This window comes from Dreissena polymorpha, chromosome 3 (genome assembly GCF_020536995.1).
Source record: "Dreissena polymorpha isolate Duluth1 chromosome 3, UMN_Dpol_1.0, whole genome shotgun sequence".
NCBI lineage: Eukaryota > Metazoa > Mollusca > Bivalvia > Myida > Dreissenidae > Dreissena > Dreissena polymorpha.
In genome coordinates, this window is record NC_068357.1 from 137,247,023 (window position 1) to 137,270,677 (window position 23,655).

The following is a 23,655-nucleotide window of genomic DNA, read 5'->3' on the forward strand; positions in this document are numbered from 1 at the left end:
TTCCTAAATTTGCCTGGTGCATAAAAGCCCCAATTGCAAATTCACTAGATTAACGTTTTCCCTCGTCGCCAATAATGTGAAATTATATTATTCTACTATTAAAACCGAGACGTTCTTCTTTAAAATACAAGTTTATTTACAAGATGTACAATTCAATATCAAGAGATGTTGTTCGCTTCGTCTCGGTCCTTCGAATGCCAGAGTTGAACCCGCCTCGTCTGTCGTCACTACCGGTACACGCTAAAACCCACACTACTCGTCTGGTCTACACCCCGTCTTCTCTCGGCTCGGTACGGATCGGGGGCAAAGTCACAACACTAACTCCGCCCACACTCACAGGGGCTATACCTGCATCAGACCCCGGCAACGCCCAGGTTGAACCCCAGTCGTCGTTGGTAATGCCCCGGCGGAGCCCCGGTGAATGGCGGTGGCGTCTGGGCAGAGTGCCGGTTTACTTTTGTACCGTAGCTATACCGGGACTCTGCGGGCATTCACCTAGGCTCCACCAGGGCGTTGCCGTGGCTCTGCCAGGGTCTGTTTGGGCCCTGGTGGAGCTACGGTGCCGTCCTGGTTGTTCCCGGTACCGTCCCTGTTGTTTCCGGTACCGTCCCAGTTGTTCCTGGTGCCTCGCCGGTTGTTGCCGGTCCTTCCCGATGACTCACGGTACATCCCGTAGGTATTAAACATTTTAATACTTTCCTGGTGGAGCCCTGGTTGTCCCTGGTCGTCCACGGTTCATTTCGGTGGAACCCCGATTCATCCCTGTAGATGCCGGATCATGCACGGGGGCTCCGCCGGTATCATAGTGAGACTGGGCCTTAAATTACTCTCAATCAATTTTCAATATATACTGGTTCACACATTTCAATTATCAACCGGGATGAAAAAATACCGCTGTTTATCAATTAGTAAAAACCAGTACACTGTTTACAAAATATAGCACAATTGGAAAATATACATATTTAAGAAGATAAGGCTAAAGCCAAGAGATGACAAATCTGACATAGACTCATTCCTGTTGCCCCATGGTTAATCCTTATATGTTGTAAGAGCTTTTTATTCTATACATTTATTTAATCACTTACTTTTTGGCATTAAACTTATTGTTGAACAGTCACATGACATTGTTTGGAATACAAAAATATTACTATTTCAAAAATAGTGGACTTCCAGCCACTTGGTTGTCTGTTGATAGTATTATTGAAGCTAATGAGGAAATTATGGATGTGATTTATCAAGCTTTATATAAAATTAAGAAACAATAATGGTTTTTCATCATTTTAGAATAAGAACACAGTAATTTGTGAAAATTTTGAATTTTCAATACAAGTTTACCCTTTTGGGTAAAACAAAACACAAAGCATGCAGGGTTGCTGAAATTGTAGGACTAATAAAATAAGATGCTTGTCACGTTTTTTAGTTTCATTTTTATGGGGAAAAATTTAAACTGGAACCATATTGCCCTGTGTGAGGAGTATTGAAGATTATAGCTCGACTAAAACTAAAATACTTAAAGAAGCTTCCATTATTCCTAAGTCTAGCTGCCCTGCAAGGCCACAGAAAGAGGCTTATCTTTAGGAAGTTATTAAAAAGCTGATATAAACTATATTATACTCATTCACTGAACTTCTTATTCCCTGCATACTTGAGTTACTCTGCAGGACTTAGTCAATGCTTAATAATGCTCTTTTATATCCATGAGCATAAAGTGTCGTCCCTGATTAGCCTGTGCAGTCCGCACAGGCTAATCAGGGACGACACTTTCCGCCTTAACTTGATTTTTGCAAAGCAGAGACTTTCTTAAAACGAAAAATATCATAAAAGTGGAAAGTGTCGTCCCTGATTAGCCTGTGCAGACTGTACAGGCTAATCTGGGACAGCACTTTACGCACATGCATTAAACCCCATTTTAACAGAGCACAGCCCATTTTATCTGTTGTACCATTAACAGTCCAATATTCCATGACATTTGTGCGCCCAAAAATAATATATTTTGTTTGCAGATTGTAGTTTTACTATTCATTTCTACATTAATTCCGAGAGTATCCTTTATGAAAAATTGATATAATGTAGATAAGTTTGAGACCCGTTCTATTGCAGATCTGTGCTGAATTGGTTCAATAATTTGTTCACAAAAATTTGGATCATGATTAGATAATTTGCTTAATTTATAATGTCTGAGATCTGATATCTATGTTGACAACTAACATCTCATGATGTCATTAAATAGAGGGTATTTGTTGGATTGGGTGGATTATCAATTTTAATCCATGGGTGATCATAGAGGGTATTTGTTGGATTGGGTGGATTATCAATTTTAATCCATGGGTGATCATAGAGGGTATTTGTTGGATTGGGTGGATTATCAATTTTAATCCATGGGTGATCATAGAGGGTATTTGTTGGATTGGGTGGATTATCAATTTTAATCCATGGGTGATCATAGAGGGTATTTGTTGGATTGGGTGGATTATCAATTTTAATCCATGGGTGATCATAGAGGGTATTTGTTGGATTGGGTGGATTATCAATTTTAATCCATGGGTGATCATAGAGGGTATTTGTTGGATTGGGTGGATTATCAATTTTAATCCATGGGTGATCATAGAGGGTATTTGTTTGATTGGGTGGATTATCAATTTTAATCCATGGGTGATCATAGAGGGTATTTGTTGGATTGGGTGGATTATCAATTTTAATCCATGGGTGATCATAGAGGGTATTTGTTGGATTGGGTGGATTATCAATTTTAATCCATGGGTGATCATAGAGGGTTTTGTTGGATTGGGTGGATTATCAATTTTAATCCATGGGTGATCATAGAGGGTATTTGTTGGATTGGGTGGATTATCAATTTTAATCCATGGGTGAGCATAGCGGGTATTTGTTGGATTGGGTGGATTATCAATTTTAATCCATCGGTGATCATAGAGGGTATTTGTTGGATTGGGTGGATTATCAATTTTAATCCATGGGTGATCATAGAGGGTTTTTGTTGGATTGGGTGGATTATCAATTTTAATCCATGGGTGATCATAGAGGGTATTTGTTGGATTGGGTGGATTATCAATTTTAATCCATGGGTGATCATAGAGGGTATTTGTTGGATTGGGTGGATTATCAATTTTAATCCATGGGTGATCATAGAGGGTATTTGTTGGATTGGGTGGATTATCAATTTTAATCCATGGGTGATCATAGAGGGTATTTGTTGGATTGGGTGGATTATCAATTTTAATCCATGGGTGATCATAGAGGGTATTTGTTGGATTGGGTGGATTATCAATTTTAATCCATGGGTGATCATAGAGGGTATTTGTTGGATTGGGTGGATTATCAATTTTAATCCATGGGTGATCATAGAGGGTATTTGTTGGATTGGGTGGATTATCAATTTTAATCCATTGGTGATCATAGAGGGTATTTGTTGGATTGGGTGGATTATCAATTTTAATCCATGGGTGATCATAGAGGGTATTTGTTGGATTGGGTGGATTATCAATTTTAATCCATGGGTGATCATAGAGGGTATTTGTTGGATTGGGTGGATTATCAATTTTAATCCATGGGTGATCATAGAGGGTATTTGTTGGATTGGGTGGATTATCAATTTTAATCCATGGGTGATCATAGAGGGTATTTGTTGGATTTGGTGGATTATCAATTTTAATCCATGGGTGATCGTAAAAATAATATTTTCCAGAGTGGTGCATGTTCTTTTTATTTTATGCTTACAAATGATTATTTTTGTATTTATACTGGAGAATTGCACTTAAGTGCAAATTATTGATAATTTTCACTGTTACCGGTAGTATAAATGGTATTTTACATAATGCCGTTTATCAAATGATAAGTTTGTAAGAATGTTTGTCTTCCATAATTATTCTTAGCTAAAATCCGTTGCTCAAATATTAAAAATGCAATGAAATATCAGTAAGTAACTAATAGTTTGAGAACATACACATGTCTCACATTCAAAAATGAAAAGTGACTTAAAGTCGTAACTTAACATGACGATAGATATTTTTGTTCAAAGAGCAAATAAATATCGCTTGATTTCTACGTTTGAATCTAACTGTTGGATAAAAGTGCTAAATGCATGTGGTTAAAGTATGGTCCCAGATTGGACTGTGCTTAAAGTATGGTCCCAGATTGGACTGTGCTTAAAGTATGGTCCCAGATTGGACTGTGCTTAAAGTATGGTCCCAGATTGGACTGTGCTTAAAGTATGGTCCCAGATTTGACTGTGCATTCCACAGAGGTTTAGCAGGGACAACACTTTCAGCATAAACTGTTTTTGTTTAGGAGAGACTTCATTTTATCCAATAAATCCATATAAGTGGAAAGAGTTGTCCTTGATTAGCCTGTGCAGACTGCAAAGGCTAATCTGGGATAACACATACCCCAAATGCATTAAGCCCAGTTTTCCCAGAACGACGCTGTAATTGAATTTTTTTTTATTGCTTGATTGTTGTTACCCTGTTGTCATTTTTTCCAGGGGAGGTGGATTTGATGCTTGCAAAGGAGAACATATCACTGGCTGATGTTGAGGATGGGACCTTGGACGCTCTGTAAGTATGCAACACAGTTTGATGGTCTCTTAATTATTCCCTGTCAAAGGCGGAGGGATATAGAATAGGGTTTGTCCATCCATCCGTCTGTCTGTCATTCCGTCACTCCATCTGTCTGTCTCAAAACTTTGCATGGCTTTATCACAGAATCTATAAACGATACCACCATGAAACTTCATGGGTGTATAGATATCAAGGAGGAGAAGTGCCATGCACAAGAACTATAACCCTACACTTTCTGAAATAAGAGTTATTACCCTTTTTGTTTTTTGTATTATGTAACTTTTCAGGGCTATATCTCAGATACCATACAAGACTTCAATATGAAACTTCATGTGTGTATTGATATCAATGAAGAGAAGTGCCAAGCACAAGAACCATAACCCTACACTTTCTCAAATAAGTGTTCTTGATTATATCGTATTTGTTTTGACCTTGCAGTCAAGGATAACCAATGAAAGTGCAAGCACTTATTTCCAATGGGGTCTTTGGTTTGTGCTGAAGAGATAGCAAGCAGAAGAGACAGTATTGAGATACAAGGAATCCGGGTGCGATACCCTAGCTTTTTGCGAATAGATCCCTTGGTTCTTTTACCTGCTCAGTGTATAGCACCGATACACTCGAGAATTACCTGGGTTTCATACCAGTACATCTCTAGTTGGGTGGGAAACACTTGAAGCATTTCTGAAATTTCCCGTGCCCCGGCCAGGAATTGAACCGGGGACCTCTGGAATGGTAGACCAGTGTGTTACCAGTAGACCACTGCACCACCATTGTTTTGGTAGTGGGTAACTTTTCAGGGCTATGTCACAGATAGATAAGCTACAAGATTTCAATATGAAACTGTATGGGTGTATAGATATCAATGAGGAGAATTGCAGTGCATACAAACAATTACCTTTCAACTAAATATATTTTTGGATTATAGCATATATAAATGGATTTGCACCCATCCATAAACAAACTTGATTTTGCGGGGGGATATCAATTCAAGGAAATACACTTGGTTGTTTATCATTTTTAGTGGTGCAGTAGCTATGAAGTCAGATTTTCCACACATTCTTTCAACAAATTACCAGTTTGGTCTTTCAGGAATAGCTTCAGTATAAACCCACTGATGGACGTGTCTTGAGTATTATGCCATCTGATTAGGTGCTACTCTGTCTGCTATTAAGTCATGCAAAGGTTCATGGTCTTATAAGTGGACTTTATTACTGTTCATCAGAGTATGCTTATTTGGAGGCATATTTGGGACTACAAGGTTCAGATGTGTGGTAAGGCTCATTTTGGCTTGACGCAGGTCGTATGCCCACTGCTTGTTTACTGGGAAAGTAATCAAAGTGCTGTAGGCTCTGAAGGCCTGGGGCTAGATTTAGTGTGACGTAAAATGCATTTAGGATGTTTTGTCCCAATTTCTCCCTTTTGTCCGAATTCATACGGATTGACCCTAGCGATATAGTGCAGAAGCTCAGAGAGTGTAAGAAAAGACAATATTTGTGTATATACTACAGTGTACATAGACGGTGGAGGACTACATGATACTGGTTGTGGGAACGATAACCTTTTGTTAAACTCTACCGTTCTGGTATAGGTTCGTCTACATAGGCGGTGAAGATCATGGCTGTAAAAAACTGTTAATGTTGGCTTCAAATAAATCAATTTCAATAGCCTTAAATTGATTTCTATGGTACATAATTAACAGATCAGGAAAACACTCATACTTCCTTTGTAATGTGTAAACAAAAGAAAATCCACTTAAGCCCAAGTCTCACTATTGCCGGTAGAGCCCCGGTCCATTTCGGTCTGCTAACGCTGGTCGACTGGTGAGAACTGGGATGATTCGTAGAAATTTTGTAATGCAGTCACACTATTTCCCGGTCAACCCGGACTGGCTGCAGTTTATCCTGGTGAAACACCGGCTGTCGCCGGTAGTGCCCCGGTGAAAGCCGACAGCGTCCTGGCATAGCCCCGGTAGTGCCCCGGTGAAAGCCTGCAGCGTCCCGGCAGAGCCCCAGTATACTGTAATACCACGGGAACTCACCGGGCTATACCGGCATCAGACCCCGGCAGAGCTATGGTAACACCCTGGTTTCACCCCGGTCATCGCCGATAATGCCCCGGCGGAGCTCCGGTAAATGCCGGTGGTGTCCCGGCAGAGCGCCGGTTTACTTATGTACCGTAGCTATACCGGGACTCTACTGACATTCACCTGGGCTCCACTGGGGCATTGCCGTAGCTCTGCCGGGGTCTGTATGGGCCCCGGTGGAGCTACGGTGCCGTCCCGGTTGTTCCCGCAGCAGGTCCGGTTGTTCCTGGTGCTGTGCTGGTCATTGCCGGTGACTCCCCGTTCATCCCGGAGGTATTAAACATTTTAATACTTTCCAGATGGAGCCCGGGTTCATCCTGGTCGTTCCCAGTGGAGCCCCGGTTCATCCCGATGGAGCCCCAGTTCATCCCGGTAGATCTTGGATCACGCACCGGGGCTCCGCTGGCATCATAGTGAGACTGGGCCTTTACCCTGAATGATGTACAAATTGTGTACGTTGTCTCATGTAGAATTTTCGTGCTCGATTTACGCGCTCGATCTGCGAAGTGATATACCATATCTGGTAACTTCTCGTATATTTCCGAGAATGATCATGAATATTTGTTTCATTGTTGTTTTTTATCCCCCCGGTAGGGTGGCATATAGCAGTTGAAATGTCCGTCAGTCAGTATGTCAATCTGTCCGTCCGTCTGGAATTTTTTTTTTAACGTTGGCCATAACTTTTGCAGTATTGAAGATAGCAACTTGATATTTGGCATGCATGTTTATCTCATGAAGCTGCACATTATGAGTGGTGGAAGTTCAAGGTCAAGGTCATCCTTCAAGGTCAAAGGTAAAAAAATATTTAAAAATTCAAAGCGGCGCAGTAGGGGGCATTGTGTTTCTGACGGACACATCTCTTGTTTTCTTTTTTTTTAGCTCACCTTAGCACAACGTGCTCATGGTGAGCTTTTGTGATCGCTTTTTGTCCGTCATGCGTCGTCCCTCGTCAACATTTTTCACTATTAAAAACAGTGAATTATCAGTTTTATTTCACTGATATTTGTCTACAAACAACCAGAAAGCATAAAATAGATGAGGTTCTTTTATGGATTGGATGTATTTTAAACATGAATAATTTAAAAAACTCAAAGAATATAATTAAGGGTATGTAACAAAAAGATAATTTTACAGCTTTTTTTGCAATACTGTGATATATCTGTACTGGTACAAAAGTGGTGTACTAACATCCCCGAATAGAAAGAATGAGTCTAAATATTTAACAATATTATTTTTTGAGAAATTTCAATGCATCTTTGGAACTCACATTATTCAAAACTTTGCATCCCCAGGGGTTTTTGTGAGTCCAGGACGCAGGACTCGCAGGTAAAAAAATCACTGGGCTTGTCCAATATGGTATGTCAGCTGTATACTTAACCAAATATATTATTGTTATTTATGATGTTAAATAACCATATATTGTTTGCACCCTAGCTGAAAGGGTCCTTTTTACATTTTGGTAAATTTACATAATTAAAACAAATTGTTTCAGATTCGCAATTTTGCGTTTAAGTTTTGGTATTTGCGAGGAAACAGTAATATTGAACATAATTTTTACTATGCTCTAAATATCCATTATTTGTATCCTTTGACGATTTAAAAACCAGAAAATTATAAAGCGTTGCAATGCAATACAATTGAATAATTTGGAGAGTTCTGTTGTTGTTGTTGTAATATTTTGTCACACAATGACTTAATAATGAGGATTGTTTATATAAAGTATACAATACAGCTAACATAGTATGAGCACGGATGGTCGATTTGTCTAAGGGCTAGACTTTTACTCCAGGGGTCAGTGGTTCGAGTCCAGTTGTGGGTTACTTTTTTTTCTGTCTTTTTTTTTCTTGTTTTTTACTAGAGCGTTTTAGATCCAATGCAGGGGTTCTAAAATATGCTGTCCGAGTTGTCCGAGTCGTCAATTTTCCCTTCTGGACAAGCAGTTTTTGAAAGCTGACTTGTCCGGGGACAAGTAAAATTTCCGTGGTAATTTTTTTTCGAGAACGAAACTACTATATTTCTGAAATGTGTTTGTATTTGAGATTTATTTACAGGTCGTCCAGCGTCTTCTCGACTACAGATGTATCGACCTGCCCCTGTGACCCTTCAGGGGAGAAAATAAGGTCATATTATACATCATAGCACGATGGCCAATGAGACCTTAATGTGACTAGATGCTTTTTTTTTTTTTTTTTTTTTTTTTAATGGATTATGTTGTGGTTTGCCTTTTATAAAAATGGTTTTTGCAGTATTCCTATTATCTCTAGATTATCATTATCCTTATTGGCATTAATGTTAATTCCTTATAGTTTGTGTGTGGTTTTTGTGCTCTCCGCCCCAAGAGGTGTTAGTGGGGGTTCGAGCGGGATACAGAGGGCGCCCCGATTCCAGAGGCGCCCCTGGTTCTTTTAAGTGCACGGTGTACAGCACCGATACACTGCACCCCCGTTTAACGTCCCTCGCAGAGGACTTATATATTTCTGAAAATCAAAAACGAAAGTTTATATATATAGCTTATGATTAATCTGCGGACTGGCACACTTTTTCAACTGGAGGTATGTTATTTTCAGATAATAATTATTTAATGTGGTAAACCAGTCCACGAGTATATATAGCAACAGCCAATCACGCATAAGAAAGCCATTTTAATCAGGGACCTATGTCCCTGTTTTAATAGAGAAACCAGCACACATGTGTAGAGCAACAGCCAATCACGCATTAGATAACACGTTTCGTACATTGCAAATGGCCGCATACATGTTCTAACGACCTGCATTCAATTTTTATATAATAAAACCACTTCAACGTCTAGCCATGACGCTAATCAGACCAATGATAAAATCAGTTCGGTGTCGGAAAAGAAGAGAAAAGCCAAGTATGAATATGATAAACACACAACGCCAAGTGGAAACGAGAATTTTTTTAGTCTTGGCTAATTGATTTTCCATGGCTTGAAACATTGCCGATGTGTGTAAATGTAAACATTGTAAGGAGTTTCCTTTAGTGGATAATTATATACTTATAATTAACGGAGATTATTTTATTTCAAGTGAATTGTCTAGTCATGTTGAGATTATTAAATATCTGAGATGGTATCATGTTAGTCGAACTTGTTGAAGCTCTCAAATATTAATCTACTTTTTATATAGGTAATATTTTGAGTTCCAAAGAATTTAGCCCATATAAAAAGTATCTCTAAATTCTTTGCGCGTCTTATAAATAAGACTAGTATCGTGTGTGACTTAAACGTGATCTTATTATATGCACATCTTGCTTGTATGTATTGTTCAATTTTCTAGTATACTATGTTTATAATTTAAAATAGAAGTTAACAAAAGTGTATGCTTGTATTATTTGCTTAATTAGTAATGACCCTTTCCTTTATCTATCTTAAAAGTACGGACAAGTACTTCTTTGGTACGGACAAGTGAATTTGTGGGTCCAACTTGTCCGTGGAGAATTTAGACTCTTAAAATATTTCAGAACCCCTGTCAATGTTTACTTTTATCAATATAAATTATTTAAAGAAAAACTTAAATACATGTCAAAATCTGTGAAAAGGTCCTTTTAAACAAAACTGTCCATTTAATTTATTGGATGGTATTATAGATTTTAAAGCTTTCCAAGTAAGGAAGCCAAAGTTATCAGTAACATTATGCCAGTAACAGGTCATTGAATAAATTATACAGTAAATTATTAACAAGTCTTATTGATCTGTTAAAATATATAGCCAGAATCATGACTGTTGTGTTAAAAAACTTTTTTATTTAAATTCCAAATTATTAATTACCAAATGATCGCGGTGAACTGATGTCTCCTAAAAATACCTGCTCTCCAAAAAATTGAATGTAATGACAATCCGTAATTTTGCAATTTTCAAATGACTGCAAGCACTCTCATGTACAATATAGGTCATGTTGTTATCTCTGGACGTAGAAGTACTTAGATTGATGGTTGCATCACAGTATAATGTTCTAAATACATTCCTGAGGTGTCTTGGCAGCACATTTTTTCATTTGGATGTTTACTAGCACATTGAAAACAAGAGGTAGACAATTATTTAATCAATTGCATATAAGGTGTTCAATGCATATTTTTTATAGACTACATTACTGTTTATTTAAGTTTGAAACTTTTTTTTAGTTCTATTCTATCAAAAACCTATGGCTTAATTAAAACGCTCTCGAGACCATTTCATGGGACTCAAACCATTTAGTACTATGTGGGAGATATCCACTACACCACAGCGACCTCGACCTGATTGTTTATTTTGTTTTGGTTATATATATTAACCTGAGTTTTTGGAAGAAAATCAATCAAGATTTTATTTTAGTCAGTTAGAAGTGAATTTTTTATTGAAATAGTTATATTTAAAGTGAAATCTAAAATGAAAATATACAACTGAATATTACAATTTATGTTCTGTTGTATTTAAGAGGCAACTGATGCCTTGAATAAATAAAACAAACTAGCAGATGATAACAGATATTCTCTCTGTAAAATGGTTCTCGAGTTGCATGCAAAACATTATAGTAAAAGGGTACCGTAGGGGAAAAGTGGAAATTAATTAAGATCAAGTTCATAGATAGATACATATAGGATCTGGCACGAGTTGTCATATCATACCATATTTTATTAAACGAGTTCAGGAATTTTGTTAGTAAGCGAGCCTTTGGCGAGCTTACTAACGAATTTCCAGGACGAGTTTAATAAAATATGGTATGATATGACAACGAGTGTCAGATCTGTTTTATCACATGCTTTTAAATGAGCAAATTAAATAAATATTTACGCAAACATAATGATAAATCTCGAATATTGTTTACATTTCCTGACGTCATTTGGAATGCCTTAGCTTTTACAAAGCAAAATAACAAAATGCGATTGGTCAATAAAGGAAAACTAAGCCAATGAAAACGCTTAAAAATGTTGTATTACACATGCGTAATATAAAAAAATATGTAATTGTTGTATTACATTGGAAACAGGGTATAGCATGTGATAAATGTAATTATCAATGAGGGGAAGTAAAGTGCTCAAGAATATTAGCAGTTCTTTTAAAATTGCACAGTTAGTGCAATTTGTGAATCTTGATGGTAATTTTTTTTAGCTCACCTGATTGCTCAGGTGAGCTTTTGTGACCGGTCTTTGTCCATCGTCCGTCCATCCGTCCATTAACAGTTGTTCGTAAACACTCTAAAGGCCACATTTCTTGTCCGATCTTCATGAAACTTGGTCAGAACTTTTGTCCATATGAAATTCCGGTCTAGTTCGAAACTGGGTCGTGTCGGGTCTAAAACTAGGTCACTAGGTCAAAAAAAGAAAAACCTTGTAAACACTGTTGAAGTCACATTTCATGCCCAATCTGCATGTAATTTTGTCAAAATGTTTGTCTTAATGATATGTTGGTTGAGTTCAAAAGTGGTCCCGGTCCGTTGAAAAACATGGCCGCCAGGGGGCGGGGCAGTTTTCCGTATTTGGTTATAGAGAAACCTTGTAAACACTCTAGAAGTCACAATTTTTGCCCAATCATCATGAAAGTTGGTTAAAACATTGGTTTTATTGATATCTCGGACAAGTTGGAAAATGGTCCAGATCAGTGAAAAAACATGGCCACCAGTGGGCGGGGCATTTTTCTCTATATGTATATAGTGAATACATGTGAACACTCTAGAAGTCACATTTTTGGCCCAATTTTCATGAACTTTGGTCAGAACATTTGTTTCCTTGATACGAGAGTTGAGTTCAAAAATGGTTCCGGACAGTTGAATGCCGGGGGGGGGGGCAGTTTTCTTATATTTATATAGTAAAAAAAGCTTGTGAACACTCTAGAAGTCACATTATTTGCCCAATCATCATGAAACTTGGTGAAAAGATTGGTTTTATATATATATATCTCAGATGAGTTCGCAAATGGTCCCGATCGGTAAAAAAACATGGCCCCGAGGGGGTGGTGTAGTCTCCTTATGTGACTAGAGAGAAACCTTGTGATCGAACACTATAGAAGTCACATTTTTTGCCTAATCATCGTGAAACTTAGTCAATACAATGGGTTTATTGATTTCTCTGACAAGTTGGAAAATTGCTCTGATCGGTGAAACACACTTTTTAGCTCACCTCATTGCTCAGGTGAGGTTTTAGGATTGGTCTTTGTCTGCCGTTCGTCCGTCCACATTTGGTTTGTAAACACTCTAGCATATGATTCACATTTCTTAAGCATTCTTTATCAAAGTTGCTGAAAGATCTCGGTCAAGTTTGATAATGAGCAAAACCACATAATTAATGCCATAATTATTGCCCTTAGATTGTCCAAATTTTCATTATATTATACAAAATCCTTGTAAACACTAGAGGTCACAATTTTGTTTCAGATTTTATTAATCTTGGTCATAATATTTATTTTTGTAAGCAATTAAGTTTGATGTTTGATAAGGGGGGTCAACTCAAAATATAGGTAACCAGGTCAAATCTTACAAGAACAATAACACTCCATAGACCAGAGTTTTGGTTCAATGATGATGAAACTTGACCAGAATGTTTGTCTGGACAATATCTAGGTCAAGTTTGACATTTGGTAAAGATTGAATGAACCAACTCCTCTCAGGTGAGCGAACTAGGGCCATCTTGGCCCTCTTGTTCATTAAATTCCCTTTTACACTAAAATCCCGTCTAAGCTGAAAGTGTTGTCCCTGATGAACATGTGACCACACTATACTAGAACATATGAAGGCGAAAGCCCAGGTTTTCCAGAGCAAGGCTCGTTAACTTTTCTTTTTTATTTCAGAGAGCATAATGTCCCCGGACCACATTCTTCGAGGATATATCGTTTGTATGATAAGTGTCATTACCATACAGCCCAGCTTTGCTTCATTGGTCACTGAACTGTTCACTAAAATAGAGAGCCTTCAAGTACATCATGATGAGGATTTCCGCGTTCTCCCCTTAACGTGGCAGGCCCAGAGAGGAATGTATCCCAGTGAAGTGAAACTGAACTTTCACGGCGATGAACAGTATTATTTTGCAAGAGATGCCTTCAAAGTGCCTGACATTAACATGTTCACCACAGCATGGGTGACCACATGTTTACTTGAGGCCCATGCTTACGGTAAATCCCCAAAGCCAACGATAGAAAAACTGTTAATGTCTCTGGATGCAATTAAGTCCTTCTCAAATGCAAACGAGAATATGGCCAACTCTGAGATGACATTTTGGCCCCAGAAACTGAACCAAACGGCAAAGTACTATCAGAGCACCCCCAGAAACTTGTTTGAAGTTCTAAGTTTCCCAGACTACCTCCCAAACAAGTTGATTGAAGAGCTTCTTGAGAAATTGGGGCTGAAAGATCTTGAGCACATTTACGAGATGCTAGTTAGGGAAAAGTAAGTTAAAATATGTCATTTAGCCCAATTCATTGAAAAAAAACTTTTCCCCATGCAATTTGATCATATTAAATCATTGAATGGATAAATGTTGAGATATCCTTGTTTAAAATTTTGATGCCCAATATTATGATTTTTTTAAAGACTGATAATGTAACTTTTTTATGTTTGAAACAAAACTAATATGACAGCTATAATTCTGGTTGTTATTAAAACAAATCCAAATTATAATGTCAACATTTCTAGATTAGTTGATGAAAAACCCAAAGTTTATTAAATATATTATGAGGCATAAAAATATGATGGTATAACTAAAATTACTCCAGTTCTTATGATAGAGGTGCAAATATTACAACTTCAGAGTCAGCTCTTTATAATGATGCAAGCATTATTTTTAACAACCTTAACAACTGTTATTGGATACACAAAATCTTAAGGAATTATATGAATGCTCTATGATTGACTTTACTCTACTTATGAATTGTAATCTGACATTATAAGTATATAATTATTTGCTGTTAATTTGATTTTAATTAGGCAACAGAAGGTTGGGATGGGATAAACTTTAAGAACTTATTGAATTGGGAATAATTGTGAAAATACATAATGTCATCTTGATTTTTCTTCTCTTTCAGAGATATGTATGCCGTTGCGTTTCACATTCCCCCAGATTTTGATGACACATTTGTCAATATTGGTCTGGGCAGTCTCTTGGGTCAGCTAGGGACAGAATTTCCCAGTCCCAGCGATCTCTGGAGGCTACACAACACCAACATCTCAACAGTATTTGATAAGTTGAAAAGATATGCATATAGGTAATGTACATTTATAAGTGTTTCTTGGGGCTTTTCCCTTTCATGCAAAATATAAAAGGATTGACTGTCATACAAAATGTAAAAGGATTGACTTCAAGTTCTTCTTTTTATTTGTGTGTAGTTTGCGTCAAATTGTATCTTATTTTCCATTTAATATCATTTGTCAGGTGAAACATCCATCTAACAAAGTTATAATTCTTAGTTTACATCCTAACTATAATGGACCTGGGAGGCCGCAGTGGTATAATGGATATGGTGTCTACGTAGCAATCTGAAGGTCCCGGGTTCGATTTTCACTGTGGGAGCGTTCTTTAGATCTCCTACAAAGACACCAAATACAGGTTTTAGTCCCAGGAAACAGACTGGGGAGCGTTTCAAATTAGCCTGAGCTTAACTAAATAGGTTTAAACTAACATATTTTCGCCTTATTGTAAACTTAAATTGTTTGATATGCAATCAATCTAAATCAACGCTTAATATTTAACATTCTTAGTTGATGCTATAATTTGTTATATGTAACATGCATTTTCATGAGCCAATATAATAAGAGACTTCTTTTGAAACTGAGAACTTGAATAGTTGTTTGGTCTTTGGTGCTAATTCAAAGATAAGTTTGATAAAGAATTGAGTTTATCTCGATAATTGATTTAACCCTTTCCTCCATAAGAAGCAAAGTGAAAATGGCTTTTGCAAACAGCATTAAGAAAGTACAGCATGCGACTAACTCGATCACAGTCTGTTCTGGTCTTATGCTGTTTGCTGCCCATCAGAAACTAAGGGTTGAAAGTGAAGCCTTTAAAACCTGAATTTAGTAATAAATGAAAGGTATTTAATTAAATTTAACTTTCTAAGGGACTACAAATGCGTCAAAATACGTATCTAAGTGGTCAAGGGTTAAGCATTACTTTTTCAGACCGATGTCTGGCATTGACAGAGTGAACACAATTGATCCCAGGACTTATATGTATATGAGGTCTTTCCTTGAAGACGCCCTGACACAACAACAGGATGTGGCAATTGTACCAACATGGGTAAGAACATATTTATATGCAAGTCCTGCTCGAGAAAACGGTGTTAAATGCATGTGTCGTCCCAGATTTGCCTGTTCAGTCCGCACAGGCTAATCAGGGAGGAAAATTTCCGCCTAAATGGGATTTTTTGTCAAGAAGAGTATTTCTTTAAGTGAAAAATACAATACAAGCAGAAAATGTCGTCCATGATGAGCCTGTGCGAACTGCGGCCCAGTTGTAAGGACGTTTGCTTATGGAGCTGGAAAGTGAAAGGTTTGATTCTCCAGCGGGACACCTTCTTACATGGGCAGTTGCCTTCCCAGCAGTTATTTTAATGAAGGTAGACTGCTTTCCTTCCATGCAAGTGCTCTGCATGATGCATAGGAATTTGGAGTAAAGATGTTCCGCATTAAAGGTGTCTCATTAGCCAAATTAGCTGCGCTTAAAACACGAGGCATGACACTTAATAAAACAAAAACTTTTCTTCAGTTTGCAATATTACATTCGCATGAAAAATTAGTTTACTTTGCTCTGTGATTACGGTGTTTGCCTTTGGAACACTAGGTCTATGAACCACTGGCTTATGGTATGTAAAGCAAATAAGGCTTTATCCTCTTAACCCTTTGCATGCTGGGAAATTTGTCATCTGCTAAAATGTCGTCTGCTGAATTTCTAAAATTAGCATTTTCTTCGATTTTTTTCAAAGAATACTATCAGAATAGCAAACAGTTTGGATCCTGATGAGACGCCACGTTCTGTGGCGTCTCATCTGGATCCAAACTGTTTGCAAAGGCCTTTAAAATTGAGCTCCAGCGCTTTAAGGGTTAATCCCATCATCACATCTGCATGGACATGACCCTGTGGTATAAACTCCTTCTTATTGAAAGTATGCACAATCTAGTTACATCATTTTACAGAACGTTTTTCCCAGGAGGGCAAGGTGGCATGGCGCAGTACATTCCAAAAAGGCATTGTTACAAGCAGTTTAGGCAAAATAGGGTGTCAGATAACAAGAACTAGGGATTCTGAACTAAACTTAATATGCAGTATCCCCCAAATGCTCAATGTTCCTAGTTGAGGTATATAAGCCTTGCTAAAAATGATCTCTTACTCAATCTAACCTATTATTCTCCTTATTTTCATTTCAGCTTCAAGACACAGATGAAGTGCGGGTGCTTTTCGACAAAGGCGTGGCAATGCCTTTTAGCGTTAACAACATTGATGTCACTGTGTGTGCTAACTTCCTGTACGGTATGGTCACTTGTATCGGCAACAACGTCTGCCCTGTGGACTTAATTGATCCTGATGTACAGGTCAGAGATTGCTCTAATTGGTAATTAGGGAAATAATCACATATATTCTAGTTTGATTTTGGTGATTTTTATGTCCCCCACTATAGTAGTGGGGGACATATTGTTTTTGCCCTGTCTGTTGGTCTGTCTGTTGGTCTGTCTGTTTGCGCCAACTTTAACATTTTGCAATAACTTTTGCTATATTGAAGATAGCAACTTCATATTTGGCATGCATGTGTATCTCATGAAGCTGCACATTTTGAGTGGTGAAAGGTCAAGGTCAAGGTCATCCTTCAAGGTCAGAGGTCAAATATATATGGCTGAAATCGCTCATTTTATGAATACTTTTGCAATATTGAAGACAGCAACTTGATATTTGGCATGCATGTGTATCTCATGGAGCTGCACATTTTGAGTGGTGAAAGGTCAAGGTCATCCTTCAAGGTCAGAGGTCAAATATATGTGGCCCAAAACGCTTATTTTATAAATACTTTTGCAATATTGAAGATAGCAACTTGATATTTGGCATGCATGTGTATCTCATGGAGCTGCACATTTTGAGTGGTGAAAGGTCAAGGTCAAGGTCATCCTTCAAGGTCAGAGGTCAAATATATTTGGCCCAAATCTCTTATTTTATGAATACTTTTGCAATATTGAATATAGCAACTTGATATTTGGCATGCATGTGTATCTCATGGTCAAGGTCATCCTTCACAAGGTCAAGGTCATCCTTCAAAGTCAAACGTCATATAGGGGGACATTGTGTTTCACAAACGCATCTTGTTTAATAAGTTCTTTATGTACACTATTTTGTATTCATAAATTATATAAACTATAAAGTTTAAATGATATTGTCTGTGTTTACTTTAGCAAATAGTTTGGAAAAATTAAAGCTATGTTATCAAGCTCTACATAATTAGGCATTGGTTTTAGTATACAATTTTTATGCCCCTCCCCCCCTTCATAGAAGACGGAATATAGCTGTAGCTCAGTATGACTACCTTGATGTCTGTAAGAGCATTTCTGTCTCAGCAATAACTTTGTCGTGTATTGATGGTTTTTAAGCTCACCATGAGCACAGTCAGTCTTTGTCTTGCCTTGGTTGTCTGTTGTTAACTATGGGAATGCAAACGCAATAGAGACCTTTATTTTTATCAAATCTTAACCAAACTTGCGACGTTTGTTTATAACCATAAAATCTTGGTTTGTATTATTTTTGGACCAGATCCTGTTTAGAAAAATGGAGTTAATGCCATAAGTTCACGATTTCTATATAATGTAATGAATTGGTCAAAGGGAGACAATTAGATTTAACTGCATTGTTTCCCATATCAGGTCTTAAAAATCATTTTTGATTTGGAAATATAAAATCTTATTGTAGAAATTAAGACTTGACGTTATTATATCCATTTTACTAATAAGTGTATGTATAAGATTTTCTGTTTTATGTATGTTAAATCACAATTGTCCTGATGTTGTAAAGCGAACATTTATATATTACCCTATTTAAAGTAAATTGATGCTTAAAATTAAATTCATGTTTATGATATTTTCACCGTTTATGGAATCAATATATAATATAGTATAGGTCACATTGATTCCATAAACGGTGAAAAATAGTCTAGATAACTTGTATACAAAAGTGTTCATTATTACGGATGAAGACCTTCATCTTAATGCACTAAATTTGCGCAGTTTCCATCACAGTATCACACAGTGTAGTTTAAGTTCAGCGTGTAATAAATGATGGTTATTTTTTCAGATAAAAAAGAAACGTTTGCAAATATGTTTTCAACATTGATCTCTGTGTTAACTATGCACACCATCTTTCTTCATTGTCACGCATCATCTTGCTTGTTTTGAATATACAATACAATAAAACCAAAGATTTCAAATATATGCAACAACACAATAAATATAAAGCATGACTGTCCTTGTCTTACTTTATCTTCAGCAAAAAAACGACGAAATTTTCGGTCTTGTCAGTGTACCAGATTCACACAACAAATTACATGAGTAATTAAAATGGATTTGGGTTCCTTTAATCTAATTGACAACCATAATGACCTTGTAGCACACACAATCGCATTGAATATATGCATATGAATTATGCATATTGTAATGTTGGCACACTGCTTGTTTCAAAATACCATTCATTTTCAAATGGATTTAAGTAATTTGATTGATCCGATTTGTTTAAACAGTTTTCATATACTATCTTGTAATAAATCTAGCCATGGTGTATGCACTTTGCATATACTATCTTGTACTCAATGTTGCATTGGTGAATAGACTTTTCATATACTAACATTTCCACAATGTAGTAATAGTATTAGTGGGTACACTTCAAATTATTTTCTGTACTGAATGTCCAACTTCTAGATCTATCATTTGTGTTTACTCTTTCCATTTACTGTCAATAACACAATATGAATAGTATAAGGGATACACGTTTCACATGCTATCATATACTGTCATTAACACAACATGAATAGTATGAGTGGATACACGTTTCACATGCTATCATATACTGTCATTAACACAATATGAAAAGTTTGAGTGGATACACGTTTCACATGCTATCATTTACTGTCATTAACACAATATGAATAGTATGAGTGGATACACGTTTCACATGCTATCATTTACTGTCATTAACACAATATGAATAGTATGAGTGGATACACGTTTCACATGCAATCATATACTGTCATTAACACAATATGAATAGTATGAGTGGATACACGTTTCACATGCTATCATATACTGTCATTAACACAATATGAATAGTATGAGTGGATACACGTTTCACATGATATCTTTTCTCAGAGTAGCGCTGTCTATATTTTTCTCAGAAATTGAATGTAGTTGTACTGAATGTGGATGATATAGCTTTGGTGAACACACTGTTCAGAAACTTAAATATGTACAATGTGCTTCAGCTTCATTTACTGTAGGTGGATACAATTTGCAGAAACTATGATATTGATATGCATGCCATGTGATGCACTTTTCATGAATGTTTTATGCTAATTATTGCAGAAAATCTTCATGAACACAACAGCCCTGGTGGCCCACGAGATAAAAGTAAACCTTTCTTCTCGCCCAGACTTGGCCTTGACCTATTACCCTTCAAAGTTTGAATTTTACTGGTTTGTCACAAGGTCATATGCATGGCTCAATAGATTCCTTGCACAGAAGGCTTCCGTGTTGCCTAGCGACACTTACGAGGTATGAGTGATGTTTCAGGCTTGATTGTTTTTGTTAAAGGAACAGTTACTTAATTTGGGGCTTCTAAACAATTATCTAAAAAAGATTTTATAACAGTAATTTATTGAAAATGTTATTGATAACTTATGACGTTTTTACTTTCAAACATATCTGTTTTCTATTAATAATTGCTTCAGGATCCTCTTTTTTCGCCAAATTGTTTTAATTTGTTGTGACTTATTTTTCATGCAAGCAGATTTCCCCTATAATTAATAACTCTAAGTTGTGGAAAGTTGCATTTTGTTAAAATTCTACTTGTGAGTTAATGCAGTGGCACTTTGCTGATGTTTACAACAGGATCATGGTCATCACACCTATCAATTTAGAACATACAATTCATTAAAGTATTTTTTTAATGAATAATTGACTTGTCAATCTATTATTTTGTACTGCTGTTCAATATTATTGTTTAGGGTTGTATTCCCAATGCATTGGACAATATTGTTGAGCCCTAAGGGCATGGTAAAAGTACAAACAAGATTCATACAAAATAAGAATAATATTCATTAACCAAAAATGTCCAGATTTGTTTGCTCAAAATTTTACATGATATGCTAATTTTCTTTCGAATGATCTGATGAAATTATTACCATGATTTGAACGGATTTTATGTCCATATTTCGTTCAATGTCAGGCGATTGCAGTCGGTGTGAAATTAAATGTCAAGTCCTTCCAAACACATTTGTAAACACTGATCATTATTGGTTCCTGTAGATGCTGAAGTACGCCCATGACACCCTGGGACCCGTGCTGACTGATCACATGACCTCTGACCTACTGACCTCTGTGCAGCACGCTGGCGACGGTTGCTATGTCGATGACTTCCTTGGCAACAGTGATATGGATTTCTCCAATAAGTCAATGGCAAGTTGTTATTATTTCATTGCCTTGTCACAAAGTGCTGGTGGTTTGTTTTTATGCTCCCCCCAAAAAAATTCAGGGGGAGCATATAGTCGCCGCTTTGTCTGTCCGTGTGTCCATCCGTCCGTCAATCTGTGCACAATTTTTGTCCGGGCTATTTCTCAGCAACTAATGACCGGAATTCAATAAAACTTTATGGGAAGCTTCACTACTAAAAGGAGATGTGCATATTATCAGCCGGTTCTGGTCGGATGATTTTTCACAGAGTTATGGCCCTTGGACATTTTCCATTAACTGTACATATAGTGCAATTCTTGTTCGGGCTATTTTTTAGCAACTAATGACTGGAATTCAATTAAACTTTATGGAATTCAATTAAACTTTATGGGAAGCTTCACTACCAAGAGGAGATGTGCATATTATCAGCGGGTTCTGGTCGGATGATTTTTAGCTCATCTATTTAAAAAAAAAAAATTATGAGCTATTGTCATCACCTTGGCATCGGCGTCTGCATCGGCGTCCGGTTAAGTTTTGCGTTTAGGTCCACTTTTCTCAGAAAGTATCAATGCTATTGCATTCAAACTTGGTACACTTACTTACTATCATGAGGGGACTGGGCAGTCAAAGTTAGATAACTCTGGCGTGCATTTTGACTGAATTATGTGCCCTTTTTATACTTAACAAATTGAAAATTTTGGTTAAGTTTTGCGTTTAGGTCCACTTTTTTCATAAAGTATCAATGCTATTGCATTCAAACTTGGTACACTTACTTACTATCATGAGGGGACTGGGCAGGCAAAGTTAGATAACTCTGGCGTGTATTTTGACAGAATTATGTGCCCTTTTTATACTTAGATAATTGAAAATTTTGGTTAAGTTTTGTGTTTAGGCCCATTTTATTCCTACAGTATCAAAGCTATTGCTTTCATTCTTGCAACGCTTACTAACTATCATAAGGGGACTGTGCAGGCAAAGTAATGTAACTCTGACTGGCATTTTGACAGAATTATGTGCCCTTTTTATACTTAGAAAATTGAAAATTTGGTTAAGTTTTGTGTTTAGGTCCACTTTATTCCTACAGTATCAAAGCTATTGCTTTCATACTTGCAACACTTATTAACTAATATAAGGGGACTGTGCAGGCAAAGTTATGTAACTCTGACTGGCATTTGGACGGAATTATGGGCCCTTTATACTTAGAAAATTGAAAATTTGGTTACCGGTAAGTTTTGTGTTTTGGTCCACTTTACCCCTAAATTATCATAGATATTGCTTTCATACTTGGAACACTCGCAAACTATCATAAGAGTACAGTAAAAGGACAAGTTGCATAACTCTGGATGTCATTTTTATGGAATTATGGCCCTTTTTTGACTTAGTAACTTTGAATATATGGTTAAATTTTGTGTTTCGATCCACTTTACTTCCTAAGTATCAAGGCTATTGCTTTCAAACTTCAAATACTTTCATGCTATCATGAGGTTACTGTACCTGGCAAGTTGAATTTTACCTTGACCTTTGAATGACCTTGACTCAAGGTCAAATTATGAAATTTTGCTAAAATTGCCATAACTTCTTTATTTATGATTAGATTTGATTGATACTTTGACAAAACTACTCTTACCTGACATACCACAATAGACTCCACCCAAACCAGCCCCCGTGCCTCCCCCACCCCCGAATCACCCCCCCCCCCCTATTCTTTTTTTGTTTTTTTTTGTTTAAAGATCATCTCACAAATGACCACCACACCCTCACACTATACCCCCCCACCCCCACCCCCCCCCAATTTTTTTTTAAATGGTTAAAAAACACAACTATTTATTTTGATTATTTTATGTTTGAAATACCCTCCAACCATCGCACCCAAGAATCCCCCCCACCCCCCCCCCCCCTCCCCCCACCCGAATCCCCCCCCCTAATTTTTTTTTTTAAGATCATCTCACAAATTACCACCACACCCTCACACTATACTCCCCCCCCCCACCTCACCCCCCCCCCATTTTTTTTTTGAAACGGTTAAAAAACACAAATATTTATTTTTATTATTTTATTTTTGAAATGCCGTCCAACCATCGCACCAAAGAATCCCCCCCCACCCTCCCCCCTTTTTTTTGTTTTCATTTTTTTCGCATTTTTGGAAGATAAATGTAATAAATGTCCACACCCCCACACTATACACCCATCTTCACTCCACACCTCCCTCCTTTGTGATTGAAAATGAGAGTCCCTTCACCTTTAAAAAGAAAATAGATGAGCGGTCTGCACCCGCAAGGCGGTGCTCTTGTTCACAGAGTTATGGCCCTTTGAAATTTCCATTACCTGTACATATAGTGCAATTCTTGTCCGGGCTATTTCTCAGCAACTAATGATT

General features: G+C 37.1%; 1 protein-coding gene across 7 annotated transcripts in view; it reads left to right on the forward strand.

The window, feature by feature from the left end:
• The window catches only part of LOC127871618 (uncharacterized), a 42,826-nt gene that overhangs the window by 10,370 nt on the left and 8,801 nt on the right, over positions 1-23,655 (forward strand). For 2 of the 7 annotated variants that reach the window (XM_052414720.1, XM_052414722.1), the window contains 8 exons: positions 4,499-4,571; positions 8,709-8,777; positions 13,439-14,033; positions 14,669-14,848; positions 15,762-15,879; positions 17,007-17,171; positions 20,193-20,381; positions 21,135-21,284. In XM_052414720.1, the coding sequence (XP_052270680.1) occupies positions 13,447-14,033; positions 14,669-14,848; positions 15,762-15,879; positions 17,007-17,171; positions 20,193-20,381; positions 21,135-21,284 (1,389 nt within the window). In that variant the 5' untranslated portion in view covers positions 4,499-4,571; positions 8,709-8,777; positions 13,439-13,446. Of the gene's footprint in view, positions 1-4,498; positions 4,572-8,708; positions 8,778-10,553; positions 10,703-13,438; positions 14,034-14,668; positions 14,849-15,761; positions 15,880-17,006; positions 17,172-20,192; positions 20,382-21,134; positions 21,285-23,655 lie in introns of those variants that run through there. The other 5 variants (XM_052414718.1, XM_052414719.1, XM_052414717.1 and 2 more) reach the window with 3 other exon arrangements.